The following is a 21,316-nucleotide window of genomic DNA, read 5'->3' on the forward strand; positions in this document are numbered from 1 at the left end:
TAGGCAGCAGCCTCTCTGAGTTAGTGATTGCTGTTCAGCAGTCTGATGACCTTGAGATAGAAGCTGTTTTTCAGTTTCTCTGTCCCAGCTTTGCTGCACCTGTACTGACCTCGTCTTCTGGATGGTAGCGTTGTGAAAAGGCAGTGGTTCAGGTGGTTGATGTCCCTGATTATCTTTTTGGCCTTCCTGTGACCTCAGGTGCTGTAGATGTCATGGAGGGCAGGTAGTTTGCCCCCGGTGATGCGTTGTGCAGACCGCACCACCCTCTGGAGAGCCTTGCAGGTGAGGGTGGTGCAGTTGCCGTACCAGGCTGTGATACAGCCCGACTGGATGCTCTTGGTTGTGCATCTGTAAAGGTTTGTAAGCGTTTTGGGTGACAAGCGATATTTCTTCAGCCTCCTGAGGTTGGCTGTTGCGCCTTCTTCACCACGCTGTCTGTGTTTGTCTGTGATGTGTACGCCGATGAACTTAAAACTTCCCACCTTCTCCACTACTGTCCCTTTGATGTGGATAGGGGGCTGCTCCCTCTGCTGTTTCCTGAAGTCCATGATCATCTCCTTTGTTTTGTTGACGTTGAGTGACAGGTTGTTTTCCTGACACCACACTCCCGAGTGTCCTCACCTCCTCCCTGTAGGCTGTCTCGTCGTTGTTGGTAATCAAGCCCACTACTGTAGTGTCGTCTGCAAACTTGATGATTGAGTTGGAGGCATGCATGGCCACGCAGTCGTTGGTGAACAGGGAGTACAGGAGGGGGCTGAGCACGCACCCCTGTGGGGCCCCAGTGTTGAGGGTCAGCGAAGTGGAGCTGTTGTTTCCTATCTTCACCACCTGGGGGCGGCCCGTCAGAAAGTCCAGGACCCAATTGCACAGGGCTGGGTTGAGATCCAGGGCCTCCAGCTTGATGATGAGCTTGGAGGGTACTATGGTGTTGAATGCTGAGCAGTAGTCAATGAACAGCATTCTTACATAGGTATTCCTTTTGTCCAGATGGGCTAGAGCAGTGTGCAGTGTGATGGCGATTGCGTCTTCTGTGGACCTGTTGGGGCGGTATGCAAACTGAAGTGTGTCTAGGATGGCTGTTAAGGTGGAGGTGATATGATCATTGGCTAGTCTCTCAAAGCACTTCATGATGACAAAAGTGAGTGCTACGGGGCGGTAGTCATTTAGTTCAGATATCTTTGCCTTCTTGGGTATAGGAACAATGGTAGCCATCTTGAAGCATGTGGGGACAACAGACTGGGATCGGGAGCGATTGAATATGTCCGTAAACACACCAGCCAGCTGGTCTGCGCATGCTCTGAGGACGCGGCTAGCAGCCCTGCGAGCGTTAACACGTTTAAATGTTTTACTCACGTCAGCCACAGAGAAGGAGAGGGGGGGGGGGGTGCAGTTATTGTTAGCGGGTCGCGACGGTGGCACTGTATTTCCTCAAAGTGGGCAAAGAAGGTGTTTAGTTTGTCTGGAAGCGTGACGTCGGTGTCCATGACGTGGCTGGTTTACTTTTTGTAGTTTGTGATTTCCTGTAGACCCTGCCACATATGTCTTGTGTCTGAGCCGTTGAATTGCAATTCCACCTTGTCCCTGTGCTGGCACTTCTCTTATTTGATTGCCTTGCGGAGGGAATAACTACCCTGTTTATATTCAGTCATATTCTCAGACCTCTTTCCATGGTTAAATGGAGTGGATCACGCTTTCAGTTTTGCGCGAATGCCGCCATCCATCCACGGTTTCTGGTTAGGGTAGGTTTTAATAGTCACAGTGGGTACAACATCTCCAATGCACTTCTTTATAAACGCACTCACCGAGTCAGCGTATAGGTCGATGTTGTTCTCTGAGGCTGACTGGAACATATTCCAGTCCGCGTGATCAAAACAATCTTGAAGCGTGGCTTCCGATTGGTCGGACCAGCATTGAATGGTTCTCGTCACTGGTACGTCCTGTTTGAGTTTCTGCCTATAAAACGGTAGGAGCAAGATGGCGTCGTGGTCGTATTTGCCGAAGGGAGTGCGGTGGAGGGCTTTGTATGCATTTGGAAGTTAGAGTAGCAGTGGTCGAGGGCATTGCCCATGCGCGTAGCGCAATCAATATGCTGGTAGAATTTACGTAGCTTTGTTCTCAAATTTGCTTTGTTAAAATCCCGAGCTACAATAAATGCAGCCTAAGGATATATGGTTTCCAGTTTGCATAGAGATCAGTGAAGTTCCTTTATGGCCGTCTTGGTGTCTGCTTGAGGGGGAATGTACACAGCTGTGACTATAACTGATGAGAATTATTTTGGTAGGTAAAATGGCCGGCATTTGATTGTAAGGAATTCCAGGTCAGTGAGCAGAAGGACTTGGGTTCCTGTATGTTGTTATGATTACACCATGAGTCGTTAATCATGAAGCATACACCCCCGCCCTTCCTGTTCCCAGAGAGGTGTTTATCTCTGTCGGCGCGATGCATGGAGAAGCCCGGTGGCTGAACCGACAACATATCCCGAGAGAACCATGTTTCCGTGAAACAGAGAATGTTACAATCTCTGATGTCTCTCTGGAAGACAACCCTTGCTCAAATTTCGTCTACCTTGTTGACAAGAGACTGGACATTGGCTAGTAGTATACTCGGGAGTGGTGGGAGATGTACACGTCTACGGAGCCTGACCAGGTGGCCGCTTCGTCTGCCCCTTCTGCGGCGCCGTTGTTTTGGGTCGACTACTGGAATTAGATCCATTGTCCTGGGTGGTGGTCCGAACAGAGGATCCGCTTCGGTAAAGTCGTATTACTGGTCGTAATGTTGGTAAGTTGACGTTGCTCTTATATCTAATAGTTCTTCCCGGCTGTATGTAATAAGACTTAAGATTTCCTGGGGTAACAATGTCAGAAATAATGCATAAAATACTAAATACTGCATAGTTTCCTAAGAACTCGAAGCCAAGAGGAACTGTCCCAACTCACCGTTTCAGAAACACTGTTTCAACCCTAGCCTTACCTGTATGATCTGAGCAGCCTGTTCAGGCGTGCCGTGGCGTAGGTCCTGTTCATTGACCGCCAGCACGCGGTCGTTACTACACAGCCTCCCGTCCTTGGCTGCTAGGCCGCCGTCCAGCAGGTCTAACACAAACACCCCCACCTCGTCCGTCCTCCGCACCAGCTTGATGCCCAGCTGCTCTGACGAGTCCCGCTTGTGCAGGGTGATCCTCAGGCTGGCAGGGCTGGATGGGGTGCTCTCTGGGGTGGAGCAGGGGGCGTGAGGCACAGAACGGGTGGTGAAAGGGGGCGGGCGAGAGGCACAGCGACGCTCTCTCAGGACAGTGAGCTGTAGCATGGCACAGGGGCGTGCAAACGTGGAGCGGGCAAAGTTATGGGGCACGTTGCTGATGTCTACACTGTTGACCTAGGAAGGGGGAGAGAGAGCACTTAAAGGGATATTTTGGGATTTTAGCAATGAGGCCCTTTATCTACTTCCCCAGAGTCAGATGAACTCATGGTACCATTTTTATGTCTCTGTGTCCAGTAGAAGGAAGTTAGAGGTAATTTTGCGAGCCAATGCTAACTAGCATTAGCGCAATGACTGGAAGTCTATGGTATCTACTAGAAAGTAGGTACCATAGACTTCCAGTCACTGCATTAGAGATATTAGAGAAAGGAGGAGATAGGAATCCCAATGGGCAATGAATGGAGGAAAGTATAACGTCTCACCTAGCAGACCGTTGACCAATTGCATTCACGATGTCATGCTACGCCACACGGTTGCTAAACTAATCATCACGCAATCCCTTCTCAAATCAGGATCGAGAAACCTGCCTATTTTCCTCGAAAGTATGTAAAGTCACAATTGCAAAGCTATACGATATTACAGAGAACAAGTGAACTATCTCACATCTCAGAAAATATATGTAATGGTGTACTAAATTCATGCTAATTTTGAGTTTTAGAGCTAGTGCTTAACTGAGCCCCATTCACTCCTTGAAGGAGAGCTCTCCCTGTCCCAGAATCTCCCAGAATGCACTGCGTGGTCCATGGATGACCCATAGGCAACGTACACAATGGCCGCTAATACGATTCCAAATGGAGTTTCCCATCTCCTCAAATGTATATCTGATTGCATCTACTAGCATGCTAGCAGTTACCATAGACTTCCAGTCATTGCGCTAACACCAGTTAGCAATTGTGCTAACGCTAGTTAGCAACTACCCTCAAACTGCAGGCAGAAACTTAAAAATGGTATCCATGAGTTCATCTGACTCTAGGAAAGTAGATAAAGGGCTTCAATGCCAAAATCCTGAAGTATCCCTTTAAGAGAGGAGGATAAGAGAGAAGGAGGAAAGGGGGGTAAAGTGGTTAGGAAGAGGAAGAGTGGAGATAGAAGAAAGATTACAGCCATGCAGGACCCTCACCTGTAGTATCTGGTCTCCAGCCAGAAGCCTGCCATCTCGAGCAATGACCCCGTCACGGTAAACTTCCTGGATCACCACGTTGATAAGGGGTGTCTCGTTGCCCCCGACGATGCTGATGCCAAGTTCTACATAGGGGTTGGAGCGGTGGACCTCGATGGTGGTGATCTCACCCTCTGGAATGGACGGCAGCTTCACACAACCTGGGAGATACACATGGACATGGAAGCACATCAATCTCTTATATTCATGAATGTTTAGATTCAAGGCATTTAGAGATTAAGGTTAAGGAAAGCAAGTCAGATGGAGGAAGTGATGTCATACCTTCTTCTGCGGAGAGGGGCGGGGACTCGGGGCAGTCCCACCCTGTGGAGGCGGAGCTGGCGGTACGGAGGAGGTGGATGCAGGGGTTACTGAGGGGTCGCTTTACCCTGGGTACCACACACTCCAACCCTACCACCCCTACACAGAGAGAGAGAGGTTAGTAATACACCCACACACACACACACACACACACACACACACACACACACACACACACACACACACACACACACACACACACACACAGTTATTACTCTTACTCACTGTCCTCCTCAGTGCTCTCCTCAAAGGCAGGGTTGTCCAGTCCAGGCTCATCAGTCCACATGGGAACACTGCTGCCTGCAGTGCCACCAGGGGGCGGGGGGGAGCTCTCCTCCCGCAGGTCTGTCTCCGTCTGGAGGGAGTGGGGGGACCTGGGTGGGCTGGTCACCATGGCTCCCTCCTCCCCGTGATCACATGGTGGGCCCTGTAAATTGGTCTGCTGAGACCGCGTCCCCGGACACCTGGGCACAGAGAGAGGGGGATTTCAGAGGTTACACAACTGGCCAATGTTCCCTCTAAGCTGTGCACGAGAGAAGCACGAGATTGAACTTCCCTCAACATTCTAGAGTTTTCCCCATTAGTTAACACTATCAACGTTTCCCTTTACTGTGGGAATTGTGATCGAATCAACGCAATATTAGGCACTATCAATGCAACATACCGAAAACAAAACAAACTATGCAAGAGATTTTGTTGTCGGCAGAACGCTTGGGAGTAGGATACTATTGCATTGACAGGCACAATTCAAGGCCCGTACTCTACACAGACCGGTGTGCCATAACCAATCAGAGCTGCAGTAGGCCTAAATGCAAATAAAGAATTTCCATATATGGATCTGTGCCATTCACTTTGAACTGGACTGTTTTTACAGCATGAGCGGTCGTGAGTAGATGCGCTTGTTTTGAGATCAAAGCGAGAACTACATGTAGTGAGCATGTGCACATTTGTACATATATGTTCATATCCTTTGCCAGTTAGTGAGTTATTAGCCCAGGTATAGATACTTTGTTGACAGCAATGGGGGAGTGATCGCTTCCTACAACAGCACAAAACGTGTGCATCTTTGAAAAGCGAGTCAGGTAAATAGCTTTTTTTTGTCTTAAAGGAGCAGTGTTGTATTTTGAGACAGGCTTGAATAAACTAAGTAGCCAATAGGCAGAGGGTAGCATCATTCGTCTGATTATCTGTATTAATGGTATGGGAATAATGATGCATCGTTTGTAAAGTGGTTTCTTGCCTCAGACAACACAACAACATTTTCAGTCACCTTGTCTGAAGGACAAGTGGATAAACAGGTTAATGTCAAGTTCTGCATGTTTTTTTTTACAAAAGTCTCATGGAATGTAGGCCTACATTGAACACCACACATTGGCGGCTACTGTAGGCTGAATGATCAGTTTTACCTAATTTTGACCAGCATGTCACATGCGCAACCAGAGGAAAAAAAACTCTAGACCACCTTTACTCCACACACAGAGATGCATACAAAGCTCCCCCTTGCCCTCCATTTGGCAAATCTGACCATAATTCTATCCTCCTGATTCCTGCTTACAAGCAAAAACTAAAGCAGGAAGTACCAGTGACTCGCTCAATACGGAAGTGGTCAGATGACGTGGATGCTACGCTACAGGACTGTTTTGCTAGCACAGACTGGAATATGTTCCGGGATTCATCCAATGGCATTGAGGAGTATACCACCTCAGTCATCGGCTTCATCAATAAGTGCATGATGACGTCATCCCCACAGCGACGGTACATACATATACCAACCAGAAGCCATGGATTACAGGCAACATCCGCATCGAGCTAAAGGCTTTCAAGGAGCGGGAGACTAATCCGGACCCCTATAAGAAATCCCACTACGCCCTCAGACAAACCATCAAACAAGCAAAGCGTCAATACAGGATTAAGATTGAATCCTACTACACCGGCTCTGATGCTCGTTGGATGTGGCATGGCTTGAAAACTATTACGGATTACAAAGGGAAACCCAGATGTGAGCTGCCCAGTGACGCGAGCCTACCAGACGAGCTAAATGCCTTTTATGCTCGCTTCGAGGCAAGCAACACTGAAGCATGCACGAGAACACCAGCTGTTCTGGATGACTGTGTAATAACGCTCTCGGTAGCCAATGTGAGCAAGACCTTTAAACAGGTCAACATTCACAAAGCCACGGGGCCAGATGGATTACCAGGACGTGTACTCAAAGCATGCACGGACCAACTGGCAAGTGTCTTCACTGACATTTTCAACCTCTCCCTGACTGAATCTGTAATACCTACATGTTTCAAGCAGACCACCATAGTCCCTGTGCCCAAGGAAGCGAAGGTAACCTGCCTAAATGATTACCGCCCTGTAGCACTCACGTCGGTAGCCATGAAGTGCTTTGAAAGTCTGGTCATGGCTCACATCAACAGCATCATCGCGGATACCCTAGACCCACTCCAATTCGCATACCGCCCCAACAGATCCACAGCTGATGCAATCTCAATCGCACTCCACACTGCCCTTTTCCACCTGGACAAAAGGAACACCTATGTGATAATGCTGTTCATTGACTACAGCTCAGCGTTCAACAACATACTGCCCACGAAGCTCATCACTAAGCTAAGGACCCTGGGACTAAACACCTCCCTCTGCAACTGGATCCTGGACTTGCTGACGGGCCGCCCCCAGGTGGTAAGGGTAGGCAACAACACGTCTGCCACGCTGATCCTCAACACTAGGGCCCCTCAGGCGTGTATACTTAGTCCCCTCCTGTACTCGCTGTTCACCCACGACTGTGTGGCCAAACACGACTCCAGCACCATCATTAAGTTTGCTGATGACACAACGATGAGACAGCCTATAGGGAGGAGGAACTGGCAGTGTGGTGCCAGGACAACAATCTATCCCTCAATGTGCGCAAGACAAAGGAGCTACAGGAAAAGGCGGGCCGAACAGGCCCCCATTCACATCAACAGGGCTGTAGTGGAGCGGGTCGAGAGTTTCAAGTTCCTTGGTGTCCACATCCCCAACAAACTATCATTTAATAATTGTTTTATTTGTTATTTAACTAGGCAAGTCAGTTAAGAACAAATTCTTATTTACAATGACTGCCTAGGAACAGTGGGTTAACTGCCTTGTTCAGGGGCAGAACGATAGCTCGGGGATTCGATCTAGCAACCTTTCGGTTACTAGCCCAACGCTCTAACCACTAGGCTACCTGCCGCCCCAAAATGGTCCAAACACACCAAGACAGTCGTGAAGAGGGCACGACAAAACCTTTTCCCCCCAGGAGACTGAAAAGATTTGTCATGGGTCCCCAGATCCTCAAAAAGTTATACAGCTGCACCATTGAGAGCATCCTAACCGGTTGCATCACCGCCTGGTATGGCAACTTCTCGGCATCTGGCCGTAAGACACTACAGAGGGTAGTGCGTACGGCCCAGTACATCACTGGGGCCAAGCTTCCTGCAATCCAGGACCTATATAATAGGCGGTGTCAGAGGAAAGCCCATAAAATTGTCAGAGACTCCAGTCACCCAAGTCATAGACTCTGTTCCCTGCTACCGCAAGGCAAGCGGTACCGGAGCGCCAAGTCTAGGACCAAAAGTCTCCTTAACAGCTTCTACCCCCAAGCCATAAGACTGCTGAACAATTAATCAAATGGCCACTGGACTATTACATTGACCAGTCCCTCCGAAGGATGCTCCAAGTGCCCTGGGATGTTTCCGACCAGTCCCTCCGAAGGACGCTCCAAGTGCCCTGGGATGTTTCCGACCAGTCCCTCCGAAGGACGCTCCAAGTGCCCTGGGATGTTTCCGACCAGTCCCTCCGAAGGACGCTCCAAGTGCCCTGGGATGTTTCCGACCAGTCCCTCCGAAGGACGCTCCAAGTGCCCTGGGATGTTTCCGACCAGTCCCTCCGAAGGACGCTCCAAGTGCCCTGACATGTTTCTGTTCTAATCTAATGGGAGCGGCAGTGTCCAATAAATGACTTTAAGGCAGCTGCAGGACCACAAACAATATTAAATGTCCAAGCTGACAGACACCCAATTTTGTCTCTCATGATCTCATCCCATAATTAGCTCCATTACTGTTTTAGGGCTGGGGCAGAGGGCACTAACCACATGGATCTGGGCCTTAATCTATAGATGCTATTGAGAACAGAGCAAAGAATGCCCAGTCCCAAAACAGACACCTCAGAGAGACCTCATTAGGGACAACTTAGAATGAGACAGATCTCACCTGCCAGAACATGAATGCCCCCCCTGAAGCAATTTTGCATATGCTTGTCCATCAGCTGAGGAGAAGGTGTAGTGAACATCTAGCCATTGGCTTTGTTCAAACACTTTGAAAGTTATCCTCCCTTACTCCCTTCATTCATTCATTGAGGTCCAGACGGAAAATATTTACACAAGAAGCAACCTAATATCACACAGTCAAACTCTTCAGTCATTTAGTAAGTTCCCCATTCTGCGATTCTCACCGTTACATTGTTGACATTGTTGGCACTCATTGGTTTCACCAATCCAACCTTGGTAGATCAGTGATGACTTTGAGGGAGGAAGGAAGTAAGAAAGGATGCACTTAAAAATAAGTTTAATTTAGCTTAAGTGGACTGGGCCAAGGGCTGGACTGGAGAGGGCAGAGAGGGGTGTCCCGTGCCCAGACAGCTGACTCAGGGAAAGCCTGTCAGTGTTAACAACAGCTCATTAGCCATAGCTCGTTAAGGTAAATATCCTCTGAGACATTTCCCTAAGGATACCTACAGAATGTGGAATTCAGCTAAATAAAAGTGATCAGTTTTCAGTTGGCATTCCTCTGGTCTAGTCCAGAATCAGTCCAGAACCTCACACAGTTCAGTGTAGCCTAGTAACCAGTATGTTCCAGCTTTAACCAAATCCTTTGTTGTTGTCATGTCACAGCAGGAGTCAGGACAACAACAAACGAGTTGGCTGAAGACGAAAGGCTAGCACCCAGGCATTAAACTCCAGATAGGTAAGATACATCTCTACACAGTAATGCAACGTTTGTCCTAATCGCTGATTCAAGCACTACAAGGTTCAGCATCAATTTATAACATGTTAGAGGCCAAATTCTACTCTGTTTCAACCGACATCTAAACAACTTGTAGTACGTTACACAGCAGACCTCCCTCACCGCGGATATAGTAGCTACACACACATCAACACATCTCACAGCTACCACAAGCCTGCTGAGTTCCCCACCACCACCCACACTGAGTTATGTGTGTGTGTGTGTGAGGCTTTGTGGGTTGATCACCCGATTAGAGAGGTGCTAGAACAGCCAGATGTATTACCCTACCACCGGACTCACCATAGGTCGGGGTTGCCCTTGGCAGTGTCACAGAAAAAGTGGTTGAACAGGTCTCTGGAGTTGAAGTTTCCCAGCATGGTGAAAGTCAGAGGACATGGAGCCTCGGCCAGACAACACAACACATGACCAAGTCACTGGCTGGTAATCCCTAATCACATGACCAGGGACCTAATAATCCCTGTGTGGTCTCCCAGTGGGGAGCTGCTTGTAAGAAACAGGTCTAGGATCAGTTGATCATAGTCAGCCCTAACCTTAAAGGTCCAATGCAGCCATTTTTATCTCAATATCAAGTCATTTCTGGGTAACAATTAAGTACCTTACTGTGATTGTTTTCTATTAAAATGGTCAAAAATAAACCAAAATAGCTTCTTAGCAAAGAGCAATATCTCAATCAAAATCCTTGCTAGGACTGACTGGGAGTGGTCTGAGTGGGGAGGGGGAAACTGAAAACTAGCTGTTATTGGCCGAGAGGTTTGGAACTATCTTTCTTATCGGTCTATTAACTCATTTACCGCATGACGATGTCAAGAGGCAGGCCAAAACTCCATCCCACCAAAACAGGCTGAAATTTCAGGTTGTCTTTTCAAACAGCTCTTATACTAAAAGGGCATTATCATACTTTTCACAATTTCACAGTATTATTCCAACCAGTATTATTCAAACCAGTATTATTCCAACCCAAATAGTGTGTAAATATATAGCAAGCACAAGAAAATCATATTTTTGACTGCACTGGGCCTTTAACCAGTACAGGGATGAAGGTATATCTGGCCCTCTATCAGTGGTTATGGGAAACTTCTTCCCATACGGCTCTTCCCATATGATGTTTGCTAGACCACTCCTTCCACCAGGAGTGGTGTGTGCGTGCATGACTCCACTCTATCTGTGTTTCAGGTGTGTAAGTGTGTGTGTGACTCCACTCTACCTCTGTTTCAGGTGTGTAAGTGTGTGTGTGACTCCATTCTACCTGTGTTTCAGGTGTGTAAGTGTGTGTGTGACTCCACTCTACCTGTGTTTCAGGTGTGTAAGTGTGTGTGTGACTCCACTCTACCTGTGTTTCAGGTGTGTAAGTGGTGTGTGACTCCACTCTTGTCACGCCCTGGCCTTAGTATTCTTTGTTTTCTTAATTATTTTAGTTAGGTCAGGGTGTGACATGGGGAATGTATGTGTTTTTTGTAGTGTCTAGGGTGGTTGTAAGGTTAAGGGGGTTTATTAGAGTAGTTGGGTTTATGTTTAGTATAGAAGTCTAGCTGTGTCTATGGTTGAGTGTAGGTATCTAGGAAAGTCTATGGTTGCCTGAATTGGGTCTCAATTAGAGACAGCTGGTTATTGTTGTCTCTGATTGGGAGCCATATTTAAGGCAACCATAGGCTTTAGCTGTTTGTGGGGAAATGTCTATGTCGAAGTGTTTTGTGTCAGCACTTATGTTTGTATAGCTTCACGGTCGTCAGTTTGTTGTTTTGTTCGTTGCTCTTCTAAAATAAAAGAAGATGTACTTTCCACGCGCTGCGCCTTGGTCCTCTCTCAGTCCCTTTGACGATCGTGACAACTCTACCTGTGTTTCAGGTGTGTAAGTGTGTGTGTGACTCCACTCTACCTGTGTTTCAGGTGTGTAAGTGTGTGTGTGACTCCATTCTACCTGTGTTTCAGGTGTGTAAGTGTGTGTGTGACTCCATTCTACCTGTGTTTCAGGTGTGTAAGTGTGTGTGTGACTCCATTCTACCTGTGTTTCAGGTGTGTAAGTGTGTGTGTGACTCCACTCTACCTGTGTTTCAGGTGTGTAAGTGTGTGTGTGACTCCACTCTACCTGTGTTTCAAGTGTGTAAGTGTGTGTGTGCATGACTCCACTCTACCTGTGTTTCAGGTGTGTAAGTGTATGTGTGCATGACTCCACTCTATCTGTGTTTCAAGTGTGTAAGTGTGTGTGTGCATGACTCCACTCTACCTGTGTTTCAGGTGTGTAAGTGTGTGTGTGCGTGACTCCACTCTACCTGTGTTTCTGTTGTGTAAGTGTGTGTGTGTGTGACTCCACTCTACCTGTGTTTCAGGTGTGTAAGTGTGTGTGTGCGTGACTCCATTCTACCTGTGTTTCAGGTGTGTAAGTGTGTGCGTGACTCCACTCTACCTGTGTTTCAAGTGTGTAAGTGTGTGTGTGCATGACTCCACTATACCTGTGTTTGAGGTGAGCCTCCAGGTCACAGCGGGGCATGCTGAGGCTGCAGGCCGGGGCCAGGGGACAGGACACAGACAGCTTGTCAAGCAGCTTGTGTACCAGGATGCTGCTCCGCCTACACACCTGCAGATGGAGGCGCTCCCGGTCCAGCGGGCAGAAGTCCCGCTCCTGGAGGAAGCTGCGGAGGCACCGGGCACAGAAGGTGTGTCCGCAGGGTGTGTCCAGGGGCTGGACCAGGGGCTGCAGGCAGATGTGACACACCAGGTCATCGTCCACCTCCAGGCGGTAGTTATAGAGGTGGTTCTCCCAGGCCCGGTGGATCTGACCACACTCTGGACACAAGGCCTCCAGCACGGGCTCCACCGGCCCTGCCGGACCCACCTGGATGGACAGGGGAAAGGAGATGTTGGATGACCATGGAAGTTGAATAGAACAGCTTGATTTAATGAATCCCAGAGAAAGTAATGAATAGGTTGTTATGATGCAATTACCATGTAATGTGTATGAAATACCAGGTAGATAGTGGATTGGAGACAAAACACACACACAGATATGAAGGAAAAAACGGCAAAACAAAACATCTGTTATGTGTCTTTTAATGCTAGGTTCACTTCACCCACCTCCCAGCCGGGGCTGCCCATGTCAGGACCGGGGCTCCAATCGCCAGGTACAGTATTTGGCACAGTTGTCACTGGGGTTACAGGTCAGGAGGTTACGGGCGGGTGGGGAGGGGGGCGTCCTATCCCATAAGCCTCAGAGGGTGAGCTGGTGACCGAGAGGACAGCCACCCCCCAGTGGCCAATCAGACATCACCCTGTAGGTCAGAGGTCAAAGAGCAGGGGTTAAACAGATGGGAAATTAAACAAAGTGTTTGTGTGTGTCTCTCTGAGTGTGTGTGCATGTGAGAGTGTACTCATGCACATTATAGTACTGTATCACGTGGTGAATATTTGCTTTGTATGGGTGTATGTGTGTGTGTGTGTGTGTGTGTGTGTGTGTGTGCAGATGATGTAGCTCCGATCCTGCTCACTAATCAGTCAGTGTAATCTCACTTTCGCTTTCGCCTGCTGCAATCATCCAATCCCACAGAGAGGGAATTATCTGGGATTGAATCAGAGAGGACATGGGTATGGCTAAGAGGAAGGAGAGAGAGAGGGATAGAGGGAGAGTGAATGAGAGAGAGAGGGCAGGAGAGCGAGATAACAAGAGAGCGAGAATGAAAGAGTGAGAGGGGAGAAAGAAAATAGGAGAGAGAAGAGATAGATGGAGAGAGAGAGAGAAGGGAAAATAATGACAGAGAGCAAGGGTAGATTAGAGAGAGTGTAGAATGGGAAAACAAAAGAGTAGAGAGATACAATGAAAAAAGAGAGACAAAGACTGAAAGCGAGAGAGAGAAGGTTTATATAGAGAGAGGGTAGAATAGAGAGAGGGTACAATAGAGAGAGGGTAGAATAGAGAGAGGGTGATATAGAGAGAGAAGGGTGATATAGAGAGAGTAGAACAGAGAGAGCATAGAATAGAGAGAGGGTAGAACAGAGAGAACATAGAATAGAGAGAGCATAGAATAGAGAGAGGGTAGGACAGAGAGAGGGTGATATAGAGAGAGGGTGATATAGAGAAAAGGGTGCTATAGAGAGAGGGTGATATAGAGAGAGGGTAGAATAGAGAGAGGGTAGATTAGAGAGAGGGTGATATAGAGAGAGGGTATAATAGAGAGAGGGTGATATAGAGAGAGGGTGATATAGAGAAAAGGGTGCTATAGAGAGAGGGTGATATAGAGAGAGGGTAGAATAGAGAGAAGGGTGATATAGTGAAAGGGTGATATAGAGAGAGAAGGGTGATATATAAAGAGAAGGGTGATATAGAGAGAGGGTGATATAGAGAGAAGGGTGATATAGAGAGAAGGGTGATATAGAAAGAGGGTGATATAGAGAGAAGGGTGATATCGAGAGAAGGGTGATATAGAAAGATGGTGATATAGAGAGAAGGGTGATATAGATAGAAGGGTGATATAGAGAGAAGGGTTATATAGAAAGAGGGTGATATAGAGAGAAGGGTTATATAGAAAGAGGTTGATACAGAGAAGGGTGATAGAGAGGAGGGTGAAATAGAGAGGAGGGTGAAATAGAGAGAAGGGTGATATAGAGAGAGGGTGATATAGAAAGAGGGTGATATAGAGAGAAGGGTGATATAGAAAGAGGGTGATAAAGAGAGAATGGTTATATAGAGAGAAGTGTGATATAGAAAGAGGGTGGTATAGAAAGAGGGTGATATAGAGAGAATGGTTATATAGAGAGAAGGGTGATATAGCGAGAAGGGTTATATAGAAAGAGGGTGATATAGAGAGAAGGGTGATATAGCGACAAGAAAAACAAGTGGAAGACTGCCAACTGATCACTGAGAGTGACACTTGGGGAGTGAACTTTGCCTTGTTCCTGCAGGTGTGTGTGTGTGTGTGTGTGTGTGTGTGTGTGTGTGTGTGTGTGTGTGTGTGTGTGTGTGTGTGTGTGTGTGTGTGTGTGTGTGTGTGTGTGTGTGTGTGTGTGTGTCAGGTTCTACAGCATGAGAGAACCAGAGCTAATGGAAAACTCAATGCAGCTCTGATACACAGCCATCCACTCCTCCAACTCCCCAAGGCTGAGCCGTCCTCAGAACTAATGCATTGTGTACTCGTCATTTTCATTGTGTCTCACGTCCAAAGCCTTTTAGACTCACTTCCCATACTACAGTACTCTAGCCATGTCCCTGAGCTCATAAACACACATGGACACAAGGAGGCGGTTTTAGCAGGAAGCAGATCCAAGCTAGTAACACCTGACTACCAGCCTCTATATTTATCTCCTTTCCTCCATCTGCATGGGTCGGAAAGAAACGGAGAGATCATAGCAAATGCTCAATAGGCATCCACCACATTGTTTTCACCCTTTCCTGTGTATTTCAGATCGGAGAGGAAGCCCCTATAGACTGTTGAGATGCAGCCTCCTGTCTGTGTGAGGGTCTGCCCCTGTCTCCATGGCTACAGAGCATGGTCAGTAGAGCTTGACATTCAGAGCTGTGTAGATAGAGATAGATAGATAGAGATAGATAGATAGAGATAGATAGATAGAGATGGATAGATAGAGGAGTGTTCTTTCTCTTTCTATTTCTGTACACTTCTATCTGCTGCTGGCTATATTCTCAAAGTTCTGAACGCTTCTGGCCCTTCTGACTATGCCACTGCCGTTTCTGCCTGTCTTCATGGCTGTTGTTTCCATGACTACGTGCCTCTGTGTAACTTGTATCCATGACAACTTGCTTCTAATCTCTGTGACAACCTGCTTCTGTCTCCTTGACTGCTGGTACCCTTTTCCGTCTTTAAAGTACCACTACCTGCTCCTGGGTGTGTGTGTGTGTGTGTGTGTGTGTGTGTGTGTGTGTGTGTGTGTGTGTGTGTGTGTGTGTGTGTGTGTGTGTGTGTGTGTGTGTGCCTGCCTGCCTGCCTGCCTGTGTCTATCCTGCAGCTGGAGATGCATTATTCATGTGGACACAAGGCTCCTCTGTTCCCATAACAAAGATCTGACATAATTTTATCACGCAAACACACACGCGCACACGCACATGTACACACACAGTGGATGCTCTTGGGGTATGATTTTGTGGGTGAGTGCAGTGTCTTTCAGCCACTACTGTGAATGAGTTTGAAATGCAAGGCTAATGCAGCCTCTAAGTTAGATCTCTCTCATTCCCCCCATGTCTCTCTCTCTGTCTCTCTTTCCCTCTCTCTCTCACTCTCTCTTCCTCTCTGTCTCTCTCTCTCTGCCTGTCTTCTCTGATGTCTCTCTCTCTTTGTCTCTCTTTCCCTCTCTCTGCCTGTCTCTATCTCTCGCCCTCTGTGTGCATCCTTCTGCCAGCACTTTACAGCAGTTACAAGAGCACTTAAATATGATCTTACTTTCAACATCATTGGATTGCAGCAGCAAATGTCATTAAATACTGTGCGGCATTACATAAGACTGAGAAATATTTAATAGCTTCTAGGCAGCACAGGATCTTATATTATTTTCCCAGAACAGCACTTATCTCTCTCAAATTGTGTGCGTGCGTGCGTGTGTGTGTCATTGTCTTTGCTGTGTTACACGGCGCCTTATGGCCACCATGTTATTGTATTGTTATTCCAAAGGCTTGCTTTCCCATGCTCTCTCTATTGATACCAGTAGCAGACAAGGCGTTGCAGCTGTCACTGCCTACAGCGACTAATGCACAAATGAAATGCACCGGATAATGCACAAAGAAGATGACGTCTGTCCTGTTGCCTACCCAAATAAATGGATAGGCCTTGGCTATAACATTTAGGCAACAACAATCTGCATGCCAGACAAGGGAGAAACGCGATGTCTTCTTGCCCTCTGGTACAGTTGATCACGTTAATTAATAAGGTAGTAGGCCAATAAAACGACAATCCCTGTGCAAAATACCACTACCATGACTTTCAAGAGCCTAATCCTCTTGGAATTCTTTGCAAAAAGCAATACAACTTCAAGGTGCAATTTTCACTCCATGATTCGTTTCAATGTGTAGAATAGCAATTGTAAAAAGCGGACTAAAATAATGACTTATTATGAAGGGGAGAAAAAAATGCATATCGCAAAGGCTATCTATTCAAATTGCAGTATACCCATTTCATTCACTGCCCCATCTCAAAGGCATCATATAATGGTTTAGATGACAGTAACACAATTCTTATAATTTGGGCTGGTGAGCGAACCAGCCGGAGTGTCTGTCTGATTGTCAGATTCCCCCCTCCCTACCTTCTCGGTCCGTGGAATAGCGCGGAGATAGATGGCTCATGGACAGACAATAGCGACTTCAATAAAGCGATATAGACATCGTGATAGTGTGAGCAAGATGTGTGAGCAGAATACATGCATTATATTACCTATTCCGGCTTCTCCTTGGTGCAGAGAACTCTGGCCCCGAGAGGGGACAATTACCGGACCTCGATCACACATTCACCGCAAGAAGACGAACGGCAGCAGCCGCACATAAACGCCCCCGTTTGCGGTGAAGCACCCGCCCACTGCTCTGTTCCAGCAGTCAGTCAAGGAGATGGGGGCGGGGTCTCGCAATGTCAATCTAAAAATGAAATTAGAGGCTTCATTTCATGCCTGATCGAAACCAACTACTGAAAATAAATGTAGCCATTTATTTTTTATTTTGGACTACGTCTTTACTGTTATAATGTATGTCAACATAATGTGTGTGTTTTTATGTCATTCTTTCTGTTATTTTACATAATGAAATCTGATTTTACGTAAGGCACTGCTACGGACCGTAGGTTTGTGAGGTGCTTGCTCGAAGGCCCCCGTGGAGGAGAAGTAAACAGAAATGTTCATAAATAATCATTAGCTAGCATTGGCACTATTGATTTGCATTTTTTTTTTTTTTTTACAGTGATCACTACACCATGGCAGATGGTGGCGAGTTGGATAACTATATTATAATCTATCCTACTGCCAGTATGATTTTTTCTTGCTTGATGTGAATTTTATCGGTGTTTTAAAAGGCAATCTAGCTACTATAGCTAGCTATGTCAAGGGGATTTATTATGCTATTTAAATTGTAGTTAATTGTTTTCCAGCAGCTAGGTCGATTGCTATTCATGTTATGCTTGTAAATGATTAGCTAGTTATGTTGTACTGTTATTCAATCAATTGTAGCATTACTAGCTAAATCTCACTTAGCGACTGAATTGTTGTTGAGAGATTCAGCAAGGTAATGTAACACCAAACAAGTAGGGTGTTATTTTTGGGTCGCAGCTGCTGGAAATTCAAAGTTTGGGGGAGGATAGAGTGTGTGAGAGATACAGTGAGAATAGAGATTGATGTGTGTGCACCATTGATAGTAAAATAATGTGCGTGCATGAGAGATCCTGTGCGCACTTGTCTGTGGTCAAAGGGCAGCTATAACAGTTTCTCCCACTGAGACAAGATACTACTGAGTCAGCAGGTCAACCCAGGACACATGAGGTACCTCTAAGTTACTGTTGCTGTAATGCCTCTCCCTCTCTGCTTTACATTCTGCTGTTTCTCTACTCTCCCTTTTTAGCCCCATTTATATGTCAATGTCTCCCTCTTGCTCTCTCTCAATTAAATGTCAATTTAAGGGCTTTATTGGCATGGGAAACATATGTTTACATTGCCAAAGCAAGTGAAATAAATAAATACTTAGTGAAATAAACAATAAAAAATTAACAGTAAACATTACACTTATAAAAGTTCCAAAAGAATAAAGACATTTAAATGTCATATTTCTATATACAGTGTTGTAATGATGTGCAAATAGTTAAAGTACAAAAGGGAAATAAATAAACATAAATATAGGTTGTATTTGCAATGGTGTTTGTTCTTCACTGGTTGCACTTTTCTTGTGGCAACAGGTCACAAATCTTGCTGCTGTGATGTCACACTGTGTTATTTCACCCAATAGATATGGGAGTTTATCAACAATGGATTTGTTTAAAAATTATTTATGGGTCTGTGTAATCTGAGGGAAATATGTGTCTCTAATATGGTCATTAGGAGGTTAGGAAGTGCAGCTCAGTTTCCACCTCATTTTGTGGGCAGTGTGCACATAGCCTGTCTTCTCTTGAGAGCCAGGTCTGCCTACGGCGACCTTTCTCAATAGCAAGGCTATGCTCACTGAGTCTGTACATAGTCAAAGCTTTCCTTAAGTTTGGGTCAGTCACAGTGGTCAGGTATTCTCTCTCTCCCCATGTTTCATGTAGACGTGCATTGGATGAGCTGTTGAAGGAGACCAATAGGGCTGGGTGCAAGCAGAAACCATGGGTCCAGCAGGCTGGTGAGTGGGATGTGTTAGCAAAGGATCTGGTAAAGGATCTGTTATGGGTGTTTGGCTTTCAGTGCAGAATGTATTTGACTCTTGACAAGGTATGACTGACCCGGACAGACCGGTGTCAAAGTTACTGGCTCATATCGAAGGCCTTGCTGGCTTTGCAGTGTTAACTTTGGTTCAACTGTCTTTCAGGATGAAGTATCCGCTGCGCAGCACTAACAAGAGTTTCCTGCTCAACACCATTCCACAGCGCCGCCCTGCTGGCCACTCAGGAGAACAGACATCAAATAGTAGGGGGCAGGACACCACCCAGAGACAATTGGGAATACAAAGACCACAGGGGACACAGGGACAAAGACAATCATAGAGACAGCCGAGAACTTTGTCTCTTTTGTGTCCATCTTTAAGACTAAGATAGCAACACAGGCCAAGACAGCTACAAAGACAGAAGGGACAATGACAATGACAGAGGCAGCCATAGAGACAAGAAACACTGACATAAAGAGCCTCTGGTCACAAAAGAGACTTTGTCCCCAAAACACACAGTCCCCATGAAGGACACTCCCCTTCTTCTAGACCAGGGTTTCCCAACCTCGGTCCTGGACCCCCCTGGGGGCATGTTTTTTTTCCCCCCAGCTGATTCAAATAACCAACTCATCATCAAGCTTTGATTATTTGAATCAGCTGTCTAGTGTTATGGCAAAAACCAAAACGTGCACCCAGGAGAGGCCTCAGGACCGAGTTTGGGAAACCCTGTTGTAGAGACCGCTCTCTCCACTGACAGTAGCTCCTCCTCCTCAGTCCACTCCAGGGCAAGCTCTCACTCCATAGGCCACACCTTCTATCAATCAAACCAGTGCAGCAGACCACGCTCACCTGTCAAGGACACGCCCAGTGGAAGGAGCCACGTATGACATCATAACCTTGGAGGGAGTGCTGTAACGTTGTTACCCAGAGGAGCCCCCCCCCCCCCCTCAAATACATAAATATACCCATTGAATGACTGGAAAGAGAGTTTGTTTGTTTTAGAATGTGAGAAAGACTGTGGTTGCTGTTGTAAGGTTGTGACAAGTATAACTAATTAAATTGTCTTTGTTTCTTCTGATCTTTTAAGTAGGAGTGTCTTTCCTATTTCTATTCCCTATTTTGACAAACACTTTACCCTGTCTTGCATTCAGCTCTGTTAATTCATTGTGAATCTCTGGTACAATCTGTAAACTGACATTAGTGACAGTATTAGAGTCTAGTCCTGAGTGCAAGTTGCTGGTAAAACCTTTTGAGATAATCAATCCAGATCGAGTAACTGAGTTCAGGTTACCGAAGTCATACCTGCATAGTCTACAGGGGTACCCAGGGTAGACTGGCTGAGGTTTGGTGTTTTCCATTTTCCACAGATGTAATGTGCCTTATAATCCAGCAGGAGACGGTGATATCTGCACTTACAGTACCTAGGGCCTTTGACCTTTTTTTTGCTTTTATGTCCCTTGCACTATGTATAGGGATAACAGTTTTCTCCCAACAGAGTGAACTGATTTGGGTCTTGTCATAGGTTATAACCATAGGGCTCAGGGAAGTTTGTCTGGTCAGGTCGTTAACCTACCTTGCGTTCAAATTTCTCTTCTCATGTTAATGGTTTTTAACTAAAATATAGTCTACACAATTAGTCCCACAAAATGCAATAAAGTATAAAATCCCATAATGTAGAAGGAGATTTTTTGTATAACCCTTTCGATTGGACATTAACTTGATTTGCCGTTTTTATTTCACTGTCTCGCATAGTTTGATTAATGGTGCTGTAATTTCTTCACTCAGAAAGGTTTGATTTTAATGTCGTTTGAATTGTTCTGTCGTTCCTCACAGTTGGTCGTGTTTACATAAGGCTGTCGCCACTGGGTAAGCACTTTTTATCGTGTCTTCTTGATATGTATATACCCGCTTTGTCAGAAACGTCAGTTTGTTAAATAAATCATATCTGCTGTTTCCGTGACACGCCTCGGGTTCTGTAAAACCAGTTTTTTCTGGAATCCATTATCCAAATATGTTAATTCAATAATTAGCCGTTGATAGTAATAGGCTAATAACAGTAATACATTGTATTATTCGATCGTTATTTTACCAGGCAAGTCAGTTAAGAACAAATGGTCGTATTTACAATGACGGCTTACACCGGCCAATCCTGGACGACGCTGGGCCAATTGTGCGCCGCCCAATGACTGCCGGTTGTGATACAGCCTGGACTCGAACCAGGGT

General features: G+C 46.3%; 1 protein-coding gene and 1 long non-coding RNA gene across 3 annotated transcripts in view; one reads left to right on the plus strand and one right to left on the minus strand.

The window, feature by feature from the left end:
• The window catches only part of LOC120050974 (ligand of Numb protein X 2-like), a 37,508-nt gene that overhangs the window by 7,822 nt on the left and 8,370 nt on the right, over positions 1-21,316 (minus strand). Inside the window, exons 1-7 of one of the 2 annotated variants that reach the window (XM_038997526.1) lie at positions 17,151-17,269; positions 12,856-13,049; positions 12,234-12,616; positions 4,964-5,202; positions 4,700-4,837; positions 4,379-4,578; positions 2,971-3,375 (exon numbers count right to left, since the gene is read on the minus strand). In XM_038997526.1, coding sequence (XP_038853454.1) covers positions 2,971-3,375; positions 4,379-4,578; positions 4,700-4,837; positions 4,964-5,202; positions 12,234-12,616; positions 12,856-12,876 — 1,386 coding nt within the window. In that variant the 5' untranslated portion in view covers positions 12,877-13,049; positions 17,151-17,269. Of the gene's footprint in view, positions 1-2,970; positions 3,376-4,378; positions 4,579-4,699; positions 4,838-4,963; positions 5,203-12,233; positions 12,617-12,855; positions 13,050-17,150; positions 17,270-21,316 lie in introns of those variants that run through there. The other variant, XM_038997527.1, reaches the window with a different exon arrangement.
• Positions 17,618-20,171, plus strand: LOC120050977. The gene is made up of 3 exons (XR_005477216.1): positions 17,618-18,240; positions 18,999-19,072; positions 19,259-20,171. It is a non-coding gene; the product is annotated as an uncharacterized LOC120050977 (long non-coding RNA).

This window comes from Salvelinus namaycush, chromosome 7 (genome assembly GCF_016432855.1).
Source record: "Salvelinus namaycush isolate Seneca chromosome 7, SaNama_1.0, whole genome shotgun sequence".
Taxonomy (NCBI): Eukaryota; Metazoa; Chordata; class Actinopteri; order Salmoniformes; family Salmonidae; genus Salvelinus; species Salvelinus namaycush.